At 36.5% G+C, this 19,281-nt stretch overlaps 1 protein-coding gene across 4 annotated transcripts in view; it reads left to right on the forward strand.

Annotated features, from left to right (window-relative positions):
* The window catches only part of GGTA1 (glycoprotein alpha-galactosyltransferase 1 (inactive)), a 118,583-nt gene extending 99,532 nt beyond the window's left edge, over positions 1-19,051 (forward strand). For all 4 annotated transcript variants that reach the window (XM_020990557.2, XM_020990558.2, XM_078150153.1 and 1 more), the window contains one exon: positions 16,358-19,051. In XM_020990557.2, the coding sequence (XP_020846216.1) occupies positions 16,358-17,051 (694 nt within the window). In that variant the 3' untranslated portion in view covers positions 17,052-19,051. The remainder of the gene's footprint in view (positions 1-16,357) is intronic.
* Positions 19,052-19,281: the final 230 nt, after the last annotated feature.

Here is a 19,281-nt window from a genome sequence, read left to right on the forward strand (position 1 = left end):
TTTTTTGTATGTGCCTGTGTCTTCCTTGTGGTCCAGCACATGATAAATTTTTTGTAAGTTGTATGAATACTAGAAAATAAAGTATATTCTTTAATTATCCCATTAAGTTCCCTCCATCGATCTGTGAAGTCTAATTTGCTTTAATATTCAGTTCTGTGCCCCCCCAATTTATCTTTTTGTTGAATTTATCATGGATTATTAGTTAGTACTGAAATCTTTATCTTTTTAAAAAATTCTACTCCTTGCAAAGCTTCAAGCTTTTCCTTTACTAATTTTGCTGTAGAATTATTAGGTATATGTGTATTTAATATTGGTAGATTTTAATTTTGCACTGTTCCTTGCATAATATAAAGGTCCTTTATGTCTTCTCATGCTTTCTGGTTTTAGTTCACCTGTCTTTTTCATGATCTGGTGATAGAGTGGTAGATTTTAAACTACCTCTTAGTTCTGAAATCTGTTTTGAGCTTTCTGAACAAAATGTTTTTTTTTTCTGTAAGTAATCTTGTTTTAATTGGGTGAGTTTAGCACATTTGCATTTTATAATTGTTAAGCTCATCTTCAGTCATTCTGTCAGAATGTCTTATTTCTGGTATTAATTTAAACTTAGTAGAACCACTACTAACACTCTGGGTATTCTACTTCCACAATCCACATAACTCTGAAATTCTTCTTTTACTTCTGTTTTTCTAACCTTCTTCTTGTTTCACCCCTAAGGTTTACATTCTCTAACCCACCAAAACCTATATTCATTCTACCCTTCCCTGCTTTTCTGGGCCACCAACCTTGCTCTGGCCTCACTCTCCTCCTTTCAAAATCTGTCCTTTAGTTAACCAGTTAAACATTGCATTGCCCCTTGACTCTTTAATCCCTTTCCCTTTGTCCTATTGTCCATTATCTCACCCTGCCTGGTGTTTCATACATTATCTGCCTTCTCCACTATTGCTGGGGCAATGCTGCTGAAGGCCCGCCCACAGTAATGCTGACTAGTTCCACTACAGATTTATGTTATCCAATCTTATTGGGTCATTACTGCTATATGCCAGTCACTTTACTCTTTCCCCATAAAAACATCCCATTTCTCACCCCCATATAGTTACACCATCTCTGTATTGACTGCTTCTTCTTACCAAGAGACCTCACCTTCTTCTTAGGTGGAAAAATTGAGGCCATCCCTCTTGAGCCCCCTCCTCACCAATTCCAGACATTAAATCACCTCAGCATCATCTCCCATATTCCATTCCCTAACCTTGATGCATAGATGTACCCCAGGGTTCCATCCTGGTCTCACTTCTCTCTGTGTACTCTCTCTTGGTGATCTCATTAGCTTTCATGCATTCAGTTATCACACATCGCTGCCTCTTCCCTATCTCCTGCGCTGGATTCCTCTAAACATAGGTGTCTCACAGATGTGTCCTGGATCCTCTTCTCTTCTCTCTCTGTATTACTTCATTTGGTGATCTCATCGATTCCTATGGATTTAATTACCATCTATATACTGATCATTCCCAAATCTACCTTTCCTGCCCCAGTCTCTCTGCTGACCTCTAATCTCACATTTCCAACAGCCTTTCAGACATCTTGAACTGGATTTCCAGTAGACATCTTAAACTCAACGTGTCCAAAACTGAATTCATTATCTTTTCCCCAGACCCCCCTCCCCACCTTCCCTGTTTACTGTAAACATAGAAGTCATCTTGGACTCTCACAGTCTCTCACCCCCCACATCTAAGCTGTTGCCAAGACCTGTCATCTTTGCAGCGTTTTCAGAATATGCCCTCTTCTCTCCTGATACTCCCCTCTTTCCCTGATTGACCTTCATAACCTCATGCTTGGATTGTTGCAATACCTGCTGGTGGGTCTGCCTGCCTCAAGTGTCCTCCTACTCCAGTCCATCCTCCATTCAGCCACTAAAATGATTTTCCTAAGATGCAAGTCTGATTATGTCACCTACTGAATAAATTCTAGTGTTTCTTATTCCCTCCAAGATCAAATACAAAATACTTTTTTTCATTCAGAGACCTTCATAACCTTCCCCTCTCCTACCTGTCCAGTCTTCCTACACCTTACTCCCCAACATGTACTCTTCTATCCAGTGACACTGGCCTCCTAGCTATTCCACAAACAAGACTCTGCTTCTTGTCTCTGGACATTCTCTCTGGCTGTCTCCCATACCTAGAACACTCTCCCTCCTCTGCTCTGACTGCTGACCTCCCTGGCTTCTCTTAAGTCCCAACTGAAATTTCACCTTCTACAGTAAATCTTCCCCAACTCTATAATTCCCGTGTTTTCCTACTTTTAATTATTTCCCAATTTATTCTCTATGTAGCTTACTTTGTATATATTTGTTTGCATTTTTATCTCCCCCATTATATTGTAAGTTCTTTGAGAACAAGGACTATTTCTTGCCTCTTTTTGTATCCCAAAGTCTTAGAACAATTCCAGGTACATAGTAAGTGCTTAATAGATGTTTATTAAACAGGTGACTACCAAATCTATATATCCATATATCATCTCTCTCCTGAACTTGTGTTCCGAATCTCTAAATATCTATTTAACATCCCTGTTTGAATGTCACATAAGCATCTGAAACTCAACATGCTGAAAACAGAAATTATCTTTTCTCTATCCCTCCTAGCTTCCTTATTTCTGTTAAAGGGACCATCATACTTCTGGTAACCAGGGGCTGCAACCTTATTCTCAGCTTTTCACCCTCACTCACTCACTGCCATAGCCAATCTATTGCAAAGTTGTGTTGATTCTACATCCTTTCACATCAATCCCCTTCTCTCTACTTCATGTCACAACCACCCTGGTCCAAACTCCAATCACTTCTCACCTATACTATTTCAGTTGTCTCTTAATTAGTCTGCTTACATCTAATCTGGCATCTCTACAATCCAATATCCAGGTATGAAATCGATATTCCTAAATAGAGGTGTAACCAGCTCAATCCTTCGATCATGAAGCTTCATTGATTCCCTAAAGTCTTAGTTAAAATGCAAACATATGGACTCCTCTTTTTAGCATGGAAAACCCTTCATAATCGGACTCCAGTTAATTCTCCAGGCTGATTATGTATTACTTCCCCTCATGTACTCTATGCTGCAACCAAAATAGCCTGTTTGCTATTCCCATATGTAATATTCCATCTTCCCATCTTTGTGCCTTTTACTCTAGCTATTCCCCTTAATTAGATTGCTTTCCCTCGTCACCTCCAACTCTTTACATTGGTAGTTCCTCTCAAGGTTCAGCACAAATGTTAATGATTTCCTCAATTATTAGTGCCTCCTCTTGTTACCTTCTATGTATTTTTTACTGCGTTTGCTTGTCTCAAAAATGTTATATCCCCAAAAAGCAATGTAAGATTCATGCAAGCAGCAAGTGTCTTTTGTATTTTTAATCCCCAGTGCTTACTATAGTACATGGAACATAGTAGGCACTTAATAGATGCATATTGATTAATAAATTGAAAACAAATTTACTGTATGCTACTAAATTTACTAAATGGAATTGCACACAATGCATGGCAGCTACAAATAAAGACTGAAAAATCACTGACTTTTCCAAATGATCAGAGAGCATATAGGTCCAAATAATAAGTAATAGATCATGACATAACAACCTCAGGATTACCTACATCCTAGAGAAATTAGAAAAACAAAAGACCTCTGGGCAATCCATTTCAGAAAATCATCAAATATATTTCCCCAGAATTAGTTGAAAACATTTTGGGGAAATAAAAACAGGAGGAATTGACAAGATGTTCTCCAGGAGGAAACCAAGATCTAACACACCTGTTAATATTATATTTAAATTCCAAAGCTACAGTGATAAGGGGGGAAAATACCATAAGCCTAAAGAAGATGTAAAGACATTATTTGCCAAGGGACAATAATTAAGATCACAGTCAAATAAAAAATTTTAGGGATGCCTTTTGCTTTTACTAATGTGAAATTGATTGATTTTATTAATAAAATGACAGTTTTATTAATTTAGAATTTAATATTACTTTCTGAATATGCCTTCTCCTTCCCCACCAGTAAGCCTTTTTTTTATAACAAAGATTTTTTAAAGCAACATTTCAGCAAAACAAACCAGATACTGTGTCTGATAGCATAGTTTACCTTACACACACACACACACACACACACACACACACACACACACACAGAGTTTCCTTATCTTTTAAAAAACACAGAGGTAGGGGAGGCAGGTGCATTTTTCCATCTTTTCTCTAAGGCCAAGCATGGTCATTATTACACATTTCACATAAGGTTACACTGTACTGATCTTTCTATTTACTTGATTATAGCCATTCTGTATCTTAGCTTCCTTGTTTATTCATTTCCCTTTGCACCAAATCACAAGATTCTACCATCGTTTTGCTGAATTTCTTAGATTTGTTGTTTGTTTACCTTAATTTGGACTTTTTTCTCAAAGATAGAGGAGCATAACTTTGGAATTATCTCACTCCCCTCCTGACCCTCCTTTTTCTTTTTTTCTGTTTTTCCGAAGCACTCTTCTGAAACTTTTAGTGATTTAGCTAATACCATACTTACAGTTCTCATGCTTCTTTTTATCATGCTTGTTTAAATACTTATCTTTCTCTTTTTCTTAGGAAATTTTTAGTTCAGGTACTTCATCAGAGTGGCTGTGTCTCTTTATAAACTCCTCAACGTCAGCAAATATCCAAATTCTCTTGAGTTTTGCTAGAGAAAATAATTCTGCGTTTGTGCTCATGTATCTTTGTCAGCTTCTGTGTCCTGGATTTTTTTCTCCTTGAAGAATCAACTGTGATGTGATGTGTGTGTGTGTGTGTGTGTGTGTGTGTGTGTGTGTGTGTGTGTGTTAATGAAAAGCTGGAAACAAAGTGAATGCCTTGGGAAATCACCAATAAATGGTGGTATGTGAATATAATGGAGTATTATGGTACCATTATTATCTTGGTAGGTTTTTAGTATGCGTGTATTTTTTTTTTAAAGCTGTCCTGTTTAGGGGCTAGAATATGAGGATCCAGTTTCTTTGGTCTACTCATTCTTACATCTTGGATCCATCTCCCAAGCCCACATATCATTTTCAGATGAGCAGCTGTCTGGTTACCCCCTCTCATCTAGTACTTGTGATGTTGATTTTTTTTTTATTTGAGTGTAAGATTTTACATTTACCCCTATTAAATTTCATCACTGTCATCCACTGTTGTAGCCCATTGAGTTCTTTTTGGGAGCCCACCTTTGGCGCCTGGTATGTTAACTCTCTAAATTTGATAAGGATGCCATCTAGGCCTTTGCCTAAGTCATAAGAGCTGTGCCAAGTGGAAGGAGATAAGCAATCATGTTCTTTGACCTCTCATGCAGAACACAACAAGAATGATAGTTGAAGTGGGAGACTCAGGTAGGGGATCTGTACAGAAAGGGAATCAGGTATTTGAATAGACTAACAATCTGGTATCCTGTTGCCCCCTGGTGGTCAGTACTTAGTGAATGAATGGATGAGTGAAAACATTTATTAAATGCTTGCTATGTGCCTAACACCCTGGGCTTATAAGTGCAAAAGCAAAGACTGTCCCTTCCTTCCCCACCCCCACTCACCCCAGGAGGAAGAATAATGAAGAAAACCATACTTTCTGGGAGTGGTGGTTAGGGAAGGGGAACTTGGTCCTGAAAATTAAGAAATGGTGAGTGGGACCCTAAGGAAAAAGATTGACACACCCCATTTGGGAACAGTGGCGGAGCTGATGAAGTCATTGTTCATGGATCCAGAAATAACTGTAACTCTATCCTTAAAATAGGAGTCTCACAGCTGGAGTTATTTTTAGATCATATCTCCTAATTCTAAAGCCCCTTATAATTTTTTAAAGTTACTTGTTATAGGTAAGGTAGTCCATACATATACTCTTTCTATTTTAAAGATGAGGAAACTGAAATTTATAGAGAAATGAAAGATCATTGGATAATAGCTCTAAATCTGGAACTTGATGATTGTAGACAAACATGGATAGACTTGCATGAAATAATGAAGAGTACAGTAGCAGTAACATTGTTTTAAGAACAACTTTGAGGGACTAAATAATTTTGACTATTACAAATAACCAAATTAACTACAAAGGACCGTGTGAAGGAAGACACTGTCTGCATCCAGAGAAAGAACTGATAAATAGAATAATTTTGCATATATACATACATACATATATATATATATATATATATATATATATATATATATATATATGTATATATATATGTACTTGTTTGTGTTTAATGGTAGCCACTTGGGGGATAGGGGGAAGTTCCATGATAATATTATCATCTATTTAAAAGGAATAGCAAGTTGTATGTAATAGATGTGCAGTTTCATATGCAGTCACCTTTTTTTTTTTCTATTTTACTGTGTTATAGAAATGTTTATTTTATTTCTTGAGTTCAGAATAAAATAAATTAATTTTTTAAAAAATCTGAAAGGGACCTTCAGTCAATCAATAAAAATTTTAAGTACTTATTATGTGTGAGGCACTATGTTAATGTAAAGATTGTAGAGACCATTGATTTCTATTCTCGTTTTACAAATAAGAAAATTTGGGTGCAGTGAAATGTCTGGGCTGGGACTTGAAGCAAGTAGCTTGCCTTAAAATGCTGCTTTCTTCTACTAGTTAGAATTCTAGTTCTACTCCTCACAAATCATGTGACCTTGAGTAACTAACTGTCCTCTCTTTAGACCTCAGTTTCTTCTGTAGAGTTTGGGGGGGCATTACTCATCTTAGTTGACCTCCACAGCCCTCCCCAGCTCTTAAATCATATGCCTATGACTTGCTTACAGTCACATGGCTAACAAGGAGTGGAGCTGGTATAAGTAAATGCAGATTAAACATAAAATCAGAAAGTAGAGCTTATGATGAACATGTTGAACTCAGAATAACTTTCCTATATTCCAACCAAATATGAAAGACTGTATTCCAGGATGCATATGAGAAGAATTATGAAGGCTCTGAGCTGATGTTAATGATTATTGGTACTGGTTTAGTTTCTACTGAGGCCCATGCTTAGTCATAGGACATTTCTATCCACAGCTTCTAGTAGGATGAGAAAGGCTGTGGAAAAATTCTGAAGTAGATGAGCAAAATGATTTGAAATCTAAAATGGATTTTTTTAAGCTATTTAGAATGAGGCACTGGTGAGGTAAAGATAATACATCGGAATTTCATATTGGAAAGTACATCAATGTCATCTAGTCCAATGTCCCAGCTATTATAAGGATCACTTCTGCAGCATCCCCTAGAAGTGGTCATTTAACCAAAACCTTCCTTGATTCTGAAGAATACACTACCACTTGAGGTAGCCTCTTCACCTTTGAGAGAGGTCTAATTTTTCAGAAGTTTCTTCTTACTGAGTTTCATCTTGATAGTTGAAACCTGCCTCTTTAAGTTTTCACTTCTCCAGGCTGTGTTATGATGAAAATTTGGGAGAGGTAAAACAGAAAATGAGGCACAGAGTTTCCAAGCATGGTCAATTTATTAGTATGCCTAGAAAATAACAATAAATTGGATCCAAGACGCTTTAGTAGTCAAGGATTCATCTGGTGGTCAGAACAACTCTTTAATAGCATTTACACAGTGACCATACAGACATTTTTACTCCTGATTGGTTGAGGCTGCTTACATCAGTTCCTCACCAGGTAGAGCAACATCCTATAACAAACACCCTTTGGAAATTCTCATGGTGGGCAAACATCTTATCACCAGATTGACTCATCTTCTCCCTATGGTCAGCAAAAGCTCACAGATGAGAATTTTTGTGGTTGGACTTTAACCCATAGGAATAGAGAAGTTAAGCTCTTATAGATTTTATGAATAGGGCCTATACAGTCAAGTCTGAATTTGATTCACAAATATTGATTCTGATTAGATATAATTCTCTATCAATAATTAAATCATGGATTTCAATTATATAATTTCACAATAGGCAACTGAAATTACAAGTTTAGAGAGCTCAAACTCGCATAATGAGGGGGCCAACCAATACATTGTGGATTGATTTTTGGTACATAATAAATTGAAAATAAGACAAAATAAAGTGAGGTATCAATTTTCAATTTCACATTTCCACTTTTGATTCTTTGAGACTTGTCTCCAATGAATTACCATCTATAAATCAAATTAATATGATTGGGAATGATCAGAATCCATTGGAATTAAATTAGCAATGGGGCAATAAAGAGCAGTAATTACAGAGTTCAGCATTTTATGCAAGGTCAATCATAAGGGGTTTGATTATTACTGCTGCTGGTGATATTAGAAATGGATCAGCAAAAGGTAATAAGTCTCTCATGCCTTCTCCATCTGCATGTTGTGGTAGCTAGGCAGGAACCCGCTCCCTTAACTCAAGAGTGCTTTGAAGAACAGCCTGTTGTACAGACTAAAGCCTTGTTACCTAAGGCCATTTCATTGACAGAATCCACAAGGGGCAGTCCCCTTCCATAAGCTGACTTTACAGGGACTGTGGTGTGTAGGAAAGGAAGATTTTACATGTGTTCTAGGGCCCTTATAGCCAACTTCCAATGTCCATTTAATCTCCAGTTAAGTTTCAGATGTCTCAGGTTTTTGTGTGGTTCCTGAAAACAACTTCTCATAATTGCATTCTGGAGTAGGTCTTAATTGATGGCAGCTCTGAAGGTGAGTCTTGGTAGAAGGGCTACTTGTCTGGTTTAAAGGCAGTTGCAGAGGTTCCTAGGTGTTCTTGCTATAACCTTTTACAAAACAGATCCTAATACAATTTAGTAGCTAGTTGAGGTGGTGAACTATAGAACATCAAATTTGGAACCCACACTTGAAACTTCAGAGAATTTAAGTCTCATGTGCCTCTGACTGTTTTATCTAAACCTTGTATCTTATATGAACACTGCTATCCATCCGAAAAAAAGAAATGCATGAGGGCCTGACTTGTAAAGTGAACCCTTTGTGTGTTAAATCATTTGTATTTGAAAGCCAATGGTGTGCACACATATATCTTGTTACTACTGAATATTGTATACTCCATCTAATTTCAGAAAATTTTACATTCATCTTTAATCTGTCTTTATCTAAATCTAATTCTAATTCATTCTCCCCTTATGAAAATATTATAATCATATTAACATAAGAAAAGGATGTTGTAGTGTCAGTCTCCTGTAAACTATAACCCTATCAACTCTAAGACGTATGACTCTTATGGTGGGTTAAGAAAACCTCAGGAGATCAGGCAAAATGTCTTCTTTATTGTTAATAAGGTTAAGTGGTCTCTATTATTTGTAATTCAAATGACAATTTAAAATGATTCCTCACTATAGTAGTAGTAGTACTTTACTAGCATATATTATTCAGTCAAAAATCACCAATAAGTAAGTTATCATTACTAACCATTAAAAAAATAAATACCTCATTTAATAATTAACATAGCTAGTTAGAAAACCAGATAGCCCAATGCATAACATATACAATCTCATGTATTGTAAAACAGGAAACAAAACTTCTTACAATTTGAGTGACACTAATTCAACTGAACACATTTCCACATTGCTTTACATAAAAAGTTCATTCATTTTAGGACCTCAAAATAACCCAATAACAATAGGCAGCAATTATATAATGCTCACCACATATCAGGCACTGTGGTAAGCACTTTACAATTATAGGACTAGGAAGGCACTGTTTGTCTGAATCCCTCTTTTAAGATTCCAACAAAGCCTTGTACACTCTAACTTACTTTATCTGTAAATAAGGCTTACAACGAGGACCTAGACAATAATTTCCACAAAGTATAATATGAAAGTTGTAGCTGTTAAAGCTAATGGCCAAATAAAAGGACATGTTTCCTCATCCTTTGGGAGGGGCTGTTTGTTGGAAATAGTTGCAAAGGTTTAGTGTGTTTGAGAGTGTAGCTGTTCTCTGAGACTTTGGGGGCAATTAGAATTGATTACATTCACATCGTTTTTTAAGTGATAGTCAAACCCAAATACAACTCACTCAGCACAACGGCACAGTTTAAGGTTCCTCCCTTTGGCTAAGAGATAGTTCCTCATTGTAGTGTCACAACAGGTAATAAGCAGGGTCATTTTGGAGAAGAAGTCATCTATCTCCTTTTCAAAGTTAACTTCTGTTATGCTAGAGAAGCATTTATCCACATATTTCACAAAGAAGTTTACGTGGCAGTATTGGGGGGTATCCGCTAGAGCTCAGTTATGGCACAGGAAGGTCACAGATATTGGTACCTTAAAAGATATCTTCTGCTCCTCTCACATCAATAACTTACTATTGTTATTTAGAGTTTTCTTCATATTTTAACTGTTTTCCTTCCTCAATATATAATCTAATAGCATTATATAAAAGCAAGTTCCTTTTTGGTGCTGGTACTTAAACATGTAATATACATAATGTAGAAAATTCACCTTTTTTATGCTAGTCACATATAAAGTCCAAAAATATTAGTCTTTATAAAGAAATTTGTAAGCACTTGTCTTTATCTATGAAAGATGTTGATTCCTAATTGCCTCTTACAAAGCTTGTGATATTTTCTGATACTATATGCTATTGAATTATTATATCTAATTAAAAAGTTAGCAGTTAGGAATTTTAGCTTTGTCTGTCATCAAAAGAGGAGTTAATTTTCCAATGATTTTAAATTAACAGAAATCTCTATACAATGATTTCCCAAATAACAAGAAAAATTGTGCCAGTGACATAAACAAGATTATGGATTTTTAGAAGAGAACACAAAATGTTTTTGTAAATATTTGTAATAATTCTCCTAATAGGAGAATGCATCATATGAAAGCACATTAATTTAATGTTTGGAACAAATTTCAACTAAATCAAGTAGAGCTGTATAATCACTAATGTTAACAATTTAAAATCTTAATTTTCACAAGGGTAATTAACTACTAGGATTTCAAATATCAGGATTCACTGTTTTTAATTAGCTTGAGCTTTAATTTTAAAAAATTAACTCAGATTGAAAAGTGATGATGAGACTTCAGTTGTTGGAATGCAATTGTGAACATCACATTGGTTCTAGTTAAAACAATTAAGTATAAATTAAACAAGAGTAAGTGGCACAGTGGAATAGAGTACTGGGCCTGCCTGGGAGCAGCAATACCTGAGTTCAAATCCAGCTTTAGATACTTCCTAGCTGTGTGACCCTGGGTAAGTCAACCTCTGTTGGCCTTTGTTTCCTTGTCTATAAAATGATCTGGAGAAGGAAATGGCAAACTACTCCAATATCTTTACCAAGAAAACCCCAAATGGGGTCACACAGAGTTGGACAGCTGAACACCTTTTGATAGTGTACTTATACTAAAAAGATTGATGTAGCCTTCCCTAATGACTTCAACCAATTTCACTAATTGTTATATAGTAAAGCAGATAGTTGTCCTTTCTGATCCATAGTTAAATCTGCCAAATTGTCAATGATGATTTGAATTAGAAAAATCCTTTGATTTATGACATAATAATTTCTTGATTTAAAGTTCCCGTTTTTATTAAAGCACAATTTTGACTTCATATAGAGTTAACAGGAATTGCACTACTGGAAAAAAGTGTCTGATGCAGACTATAATTTTCTGAAGGGCTCAGGGTTTAAGTTTTTCTCTCCTTTAAAATCACTCAAAAGCTAAGTCCATTTTTTCTGTTTTCCTTAACCTAACTTACAATGTGTCATGTAGTAGATATTCCAAAGCACTGTAGTTTGTTTTATGATTTTATAAACTTCTAACTTTTATAAACTGATAAATTTTGTTTTATATTATATGCTTCCTTATTTCATCCCATAAAATGTTTATTTGTCCTAAAATAATTTGCAAGTTCCACTTTGCCTTCTCAAAACTTTAGTATTTTGGAGCTATATACTTATTTTAATTGATCTTTTGTAATTTGAGCATTCATACACACACATTAGGTGAGCACATTTAACTCCTATAATGTTATGTTCTTGTTAAATTCTGTTCTCAGTAACTCTTACCCTAACTGCCTCTATAGAACATTAGCTTTTATTTACTTTTCAGTAGCTTCTTGATTTTAAAGTAAATTTTTCTCTCTCTTGAGGTCAAATCAGAAACTGGGAAAACTTTAGTATTTACATTCCCTTTGCAATTTGAATACTGTTGTAAAACTTGCCACAAGTATGTAATCTGGGAGTCCCAATGTAGGGACCAATAACAGGGCTTGCTTGGTGTTTAAAAACAGTAAGCACAAAAAGAAAAAAAAAACAATATGCAACAGAAGGGTAAATAGATTCCAACTTGACTTACTTTTTTTCTTTTGGAAAGAGGAAACTGAATGTGGTCTAAAATTTTCCTGTTCTGCCTTTTAATCAGAAAAAATCTCATTTCCATCCCACAATAAATTTGTCATTCCTTTTAAGTACAGTTTTTAAGTGCATCTTTTAAAGAATTTACACAAAAATTAAAACTAATTCCACCAAAAAACTACAAACTGAAACTGCTTTGGAATTGTTCTGCTGATTCAAAAGTGAAACTGACTGGTCTTGCTGCTCTGCAGCTGGAAAAGTAGAACTCACTATAAAAGTGAGACTTGAGCAGTTAGAGGTCTCATATTGGTCTTTAATATTCTACCATATTACTTTCCTGTTACATAGCAAACATTTCATTTTAAGTTCTGAGTTGTGGAATTATTTAAACTCACAGAACTTCTACTCTAATTTCTCCTGTAATATTTTCCTGATCTTCTTAACACGTCTCTGAATCTCTATTTAACTGCATCTCTCTTAAACAGATTGCGTGGCTATTGAAACAGTTCCTAAAATTCGAACTGCAACTTTAAAACCAGTTTGCAATTTAAACTTCAGGTCATCCTGAAGTTTCTCCTTTTTTTTTTTTTAAGGCAATTGGGGTTAAGTGATTTGCCCAGAGTCACACAGCTAGTAAGTGTCAAGTGTTTGGTCTGAGGCCAAATTTGAACTCAGGTCCTCCTGACTTCAGGGCCGGTACTCTATCCACTTGCCACCTAGCTGCCCCTTTTTTTTTTTAAAGTGATCTAATCGATCTGCCCATTTTTTCCATCAAACTTTACAGATTTTTATTCCTATTTAAACAATCTCTGCAGACTGGTACCCCCAAAACTCATCAAAAGACTCATTCAAATCACAATTTAGAAATTTTCAGTAGAAAAATTACAATTTGGTTACAAATTTATACTCTAATTGTTTTTTCCTTATGGTCTAGGAAAAAAAGAAAAAGATCTTTTTAAATCTGTCTTCTGTCTCCAGCTTGGGCAAGGTTGGAAATATAGAGAGAAAAGACAATTTTGTTTTTTTCTGAAGACTTTTGAAAGTTTCACTTTCTATATTTCTTTTTCTTTAGCTGATCAGACTAAATGAAAAAGCTAGGTTCACTTATCAAGACATGGAACAAAAGAAATGCCTGGAAAACATTTGCCAGTATAAATTAGTGCAAAGCACAGATAAGACACTTACCCCCACACTCTAATATTCTAAATTTCTGTTTAGGTCTTCCCACTGTCTTGTTTTTATTATTCTGTAAGTCTAATGAAACCTCTAGCAAAATGCCCCCCTTTTTGAGCAACAAACACATTTCCTGTTCTTGAGGTTTCCTGGCAAAGCTCAAAAAAGGAGGGAGTATTTTGGTAGTGGCCAAGACTGCCTGAGGTTTCTGCCTAGGTGTCTTCATTTTTTTATCTTTTCCTTCATATTCGGGGATTTCTGATATAACAAGAAAGACTTTTGATGGTATCATGTTTTCAGGCTGGATGACATCAGGTATAAAAATCACCAGCAGCTAAGTAGTTCCTCTTGTCTGAAAGAGGTTAGTTCTCTTACCATAGTGGAAGACAGATAGGGTAGAGGAGTCAGAAGTGGGCCCTTTAAGGAGCAGTAGGCATGTCCCATCAGACCAGGCTGGCCCACACCAAATTTGAACATGATTTGTTCATTTTGGATGAGATTGTTCAATGGCCTTTCTTAGTTTCTCTAATGCACAATAATCAAAAGTGCCACGTTTAGGCCAAAATTGTTTACCAGTTGAATCTCTAGCAGTCTTAGACCAAAGGTCACTTCATTTAATGGCCAACTGTCATTCCCAGATGAACTGGTGGCTTGCTTTGACTCTGGGATTTAAGCAGTTTTCCCGGGGAGAGGGAGAGGGACAGATTCCCTTGGAAACACTACTGTCTGCCCCCGACCCCCACCCCTGTCACTCGTAAGGGGATATCGAGTGGGAAGCCAGCAGTAGCAGTCACAAGTGACTCTGAGAGGTCATTTATTAGGAAGTTGCCGCAAGTGACCCTACCGTGGTGCCCCCATAGAAGAGGGCATCTCTCATTCATCCCACTTAACAAATGGAATATGATAATTCCTCCTTTCAGTTGGATTTAGGTTGTTATAGCCAGTTGTATAGAAACATGGTCTTCAGGATTGCCCTACTAGGAATTTAATAGTACAGAGGAGGACTCAGAGACTGATTCTCAATTTTGAGCCAATTTAGAAAAGCCAATTAAACTTAATGAATTTAAGTAGCCAATTGTTTTATCACTAGAAAAGCCATTTTACTTTGGCCCACTGCCACTTAAAAGAAAGGAGAATTTACGACTTGGCTATAACTTGCCTGTTTTGCTTTGGCCAGCTGCCAATGTAAGAAAGAAATTCCTGGTATTATGCATTTTTCTTTCATCCTTGCCCCTTTTCATTAAGAATTTTACTTTTTTCGAAATTTTTGCTAAAAATCTAGTTCTTATAATCAGTTTTAAGACTTTTTTTAAATCAGTTTAAAGTCTACTTGTTTAATAACTGTCTAAGTGCTCTAGAGACTTTCTTATTTTGTTCTGTTGATAAAGATCTCCCTTCAGGAGCTTACCTTGCCTCCAAGAAAATTTGGATCAAGGCCAAGCTAGGGAGCCCAACATCCAGGGTAGTCTTGAGAAGAGTTCTTCTGAGAGGCAACCGGGGCGGGGGCTCACTTGGCTCCCAGCTGGCTCACCAACTGTAGTGATAAAGATCTGTGTTAAAGAGAAACTGAGACACAAAGTTGTAAGCATGATTAATTTATTAGAATGGCTAGCAAATACAAATAAATTGGATCTAAGACTCTTTAATAGTTAAGGATACATCTGACAGATCAGTTCTTTCATGGTATTTACACAGTGATTATATAGACACATTTTAGTCCTGATTGGTTGGGGCTGTTCACATTAGTTTCTCACCAGGTGGACCAAAATCCCATGACAACATCCTTCAGAGAGTCTCATGGTGAGCAAACATCCTATCACAAGATTGACTCATCTCCCTCCATGATCAGCAGAGGCTCACAGATTAAATTTTTATGGTTGGATTTTATCCCAAAGGTATATGGAAGTTAAACTCTTATAGATTTTACTAATAGGGCCTTTGCAATCAAGTCTGAATTTGATTCAACTAGATATACTCATCAGATACAATTCTCAATCAATAATTAAACTGTAGAATTTCAATTATATAATTTCACAATAGGCAACTGAAGTTACAGGCTTAAGGGGGTTGAAACTCACGTAATGAGGGGGCCAATCAATACATGATGGATTGATTGATCATTAATATGTAATAAATTGAAAATGATAGAAAATAAGATGGGGCATCAATTTTCAGTTTTACATAGGAATACACATTTTCTTCAAGTGATTCTCATTTGGCATAGTTTTTGATGTACTCCCTATTATTATGGTCACCCTTCTGGGTGCATTCTGGTTTGCAAGTAATAAATTGTGACATGGAGGCAAAATATTATGGCAGCCAGATAGACCATCCATCCATTGTCCATCCATGCTGTCAATTGTGAAAGAAAATGGGTAGGAGAGTATGAATGACAGCTAGGTAGCTAGAATGCTAGATTTGAAGTCAGAAAAATCTGAGTTCAAATCCTGTTTCAGAAACTTATTAGCTGTGTGACTGTGGACAAGTCTTTGATCTGTCAGATGCATACTTGACGACTAAAGAGTCTTGGATCCAATTTATTGATATTTGCTAGCCATACTAATAAGTTGATCATGCTTATAACTTTGTGCATCAGTTTCTCTTTGACATAGATTTTTGTCATTACAGTTGGTGAGCCAGCTAGGAGCTGAGTGAGGGCCCCCAGTCCCCTAGACTGCCTCTCAGAAGAATTCTTCTCAAACCTTTGTCTGCCTCAGTTTTCTAAAGTACAATATCGGCTTAATAATAGCACCTACTTCACAAGTGGTTGAGAAGATTAAATAAGATAGCATATATGTATGTGTATATAGCACCATATAAATGTTGTTTTTATATGGCTCAACATGCCATTACTAAAACTTTCCATCATCATCTAGGGGGATAACTTGACTTATTTATGATTTGTTTCACAGGTACCTTGATCGATATTTGGAGGAATTCATGACATCTGCTGAGAAGTACTTCATGGTTGGCCAGAGAGTCATATTTTACATCATGGTGGATGACTACTCTAAGATACCTTGGATACAGCTGGGTCCCCTTCGTACATTCAAAGTATTTGAAATCAACAGAGAGAAGAGATGGCAGGATATTAGCATGATGCGCATGAAAATCATTGGGGAACACATTATAAATCACATCCAGTATGAAGTTGACTTCCTCTTCTGCATGGATGTGGATCAGATCTTCAAGGATGATTTTGGGGTGGAGACTCTAGGTGAGTCAGTAGCTCAACTCCAGGCATGGTGGTATAAGGCTGATCCCAGTGAGTTCACTTATGAGAGAAGGCCTGAGTCTGCAGCATACATCCCTTTTGGCCAGGGAGATTTCTATTACCATGCAGCCATTTTTGGTGGCACACCCCTTCGGGTTTTGAACCTCACCCAGGAATGCTTCAAGGGAATTCTTCAGGACAAGGAAAATGACATTGAAGCTGAGTGGCATGATGAAAGCCATCTCAACAAGTATTTCCTTCTCAATAAACCCACAAAAATCTTATCACCAGAATACTGCTGGGATTACCATATAGGCACCTCCTCAGACATTCGACTTGTCAAGATTGCTTGGCAGTCAAAAGAGTATAATGTGGTTAGAAATAACTCCTGATATTTTTGATGGGATGGTATTAAGTTTCTGGATTAGAGTGCCTACCATTCTGGCTAATTCCTCAAAGCAGTTGCACTTAAAAAAAAAAAAAGTAAAGCCAAAAAAATTACAAAAAGTCATCACCTCACTCAAAAGCAAATTCACAAAACCTCTTTTTTCTTTATAATTTTCAGTCTTCTGTATGGGTGATACTGGATAACAATTCTATCTATGGAAATTAGATGTAAATACACACTGATTTTTTTTAATCTACTGTGGGTAATGGGGAAATATTTTGACCTTAATAAAACATGACTAAATAGATTATGTCATAAATATGCAAAGCCAGAAACACTCTTATTCTGTAAGTGAAATTCAACCATCCAAAGGTTGGTAAGGAAGATGTAAGTCATGGATTAGTTCCTTATGACTTTGTAATATATCGCTATCTTCACCCAGCCTGAAGAAGGATGGTGACATCTGCCCTGTGCCAATACTTTATAAAGACTATGGGCTGTGACACAATCCAAGTTTACAATTCTTTGTTGACTATCAATGGCACATTGCCTGAGCCCATTTGAGGACTGTGGTCATTCCTGATCAGAAAGTGATGTGTTTGTGTGCAAAGTTTGTAAAAATATTAGGAGACACAACTATCTGAACATGAGTTTTCATAATGGTGCCCAGGGGCTTTATTTCAATGACTCTTCCAGGACTAGGTATTAAACATCTATTCAGCAAGAGGCAGATTAGCTCCTAAGTGAGTGTTAAGTCATCTGTAGGGGCCAGAAAATGTAAAATAAGAGTCTGGTGACTGGTCTGTGGCACTGCTACATTAGATCTCATTGGTGCACTGAACGTGGTAGAAATATGAGACTGGTGTTTGATGACCTGTGTTACAGAAGTGAGGAAGGTATCCTTACTTCCTGTGGACACAACAAATTCACAGGGCTACCTAATGACTCTCTCAATGGCCAGTGTTTTCTTCTGCATATCTTGTTTCATACTTGCCCCAGCTGTAGTTACTACCTTATGGTTTTCACACCTTGAGTGAGGAGAAGGGGTTGAGAGAACATACAGACAGAGAGGGCCAGTGGAGATTAGAAGGAGAGGGCAAGAAGTTTTGAGTTCTTTACCCTGGACTTCATCCGAACAAGAGAAAGCCTATGGAAATGCTCTATTATTTAATGATCACTGCCAGTGCCACTTGGACCACTTCAAGGGATTGGACAATGTCTAAGTGAGCATCAAGGGTGGAAGAAGCAGAAGACACCAAGTGAATGACTGTAGGCCCTCAAAAATGGAATTCCATGTGAATTATTATGAAAGCAAAGACAGATGGCAATGTAAGCCTTTCTAGTAGCCATCATTCTTGCAAAAGACATCAGTATCCTCTGAGAGAGACTGTAAATGTCCTTAGACCTCATTGGTAATCGAGCCACTAGCTCACTGAGAAGGCAGGAGAAGGAATGTATGTTGATATTTATTTTCCTAGCTTTCTCTTGTGTTCCAGCTCAAGTTATTTTCCATATCCAAATAAGTTCCTCAAGAACCTATTTGTCATTGCATATATCATGCTAACTACTGTGCAGGGGCTACTTTGACGCAGTGTAACAGTAGTTAACATGAACATTCTCCTGCTTCCTCTACCTATCTAACACTTTCTTTGTAAAAATAATAATAAAAATTTAAATACCTGCAGGGGAAGATAGATCATACGTCAGTCAAAGCCCTCTTGATCTCCATAAATATTAGTCAATCCATTTTAGACTAAATTTGGATGAAGGAGGACTAAGCTATCCACCCTGTACTCAACATGATGTATCCTGAGTGTTTTGGTATCAGGTTTAAGAGGCGACTTTAAGGGGAGTTGATGATTAGTTTTCTTTTGCCTTTTTTTTTTTTAAGGAAAGAGTCATTGGAATTCCAATTGGAACAAATTCAGTATATCTTTAATGATTGCTCTTAAGAGCTTTTAATGTCATTTAAGATGTAAAACAAAATAAATTATTTTCTCAGAATGTACTGGTGTGTTCATTGATTATGCATGCCACAATCAGCCACTTCATCATTTTTCACACAACTGATCTCCTGGATTTCATTGCCTCCAGTAACTTATCTTCCTGCAAAATTTCATCAGCTCTGAAAAAATCTCATCTCTTTCATGTATTCCTTTCCCCTGGGAAGGTATGATTGGAGAAGGTAGAGGGTGAATATCTGAGAGTTCTTTGCATTTCCTCCACTTAAGAAA

Source organism: Phascolarctos cinereus, unplaced genomic scaffold, assembly GCF_003287225.1.
Source record: "Phascolarctos cinereus isolate Bilbo 61053 unplaced genomic scaffold, phaCin_HiC Scaffold_2;HRSCAF=192, whole genome shotgun sequence".
NCBI lineage: Eukaryota > Metazoa > Chordata > Mammalia > Diprotodontia > Phascolarctidae > Phascolarctos > Phascolarctos cinereus.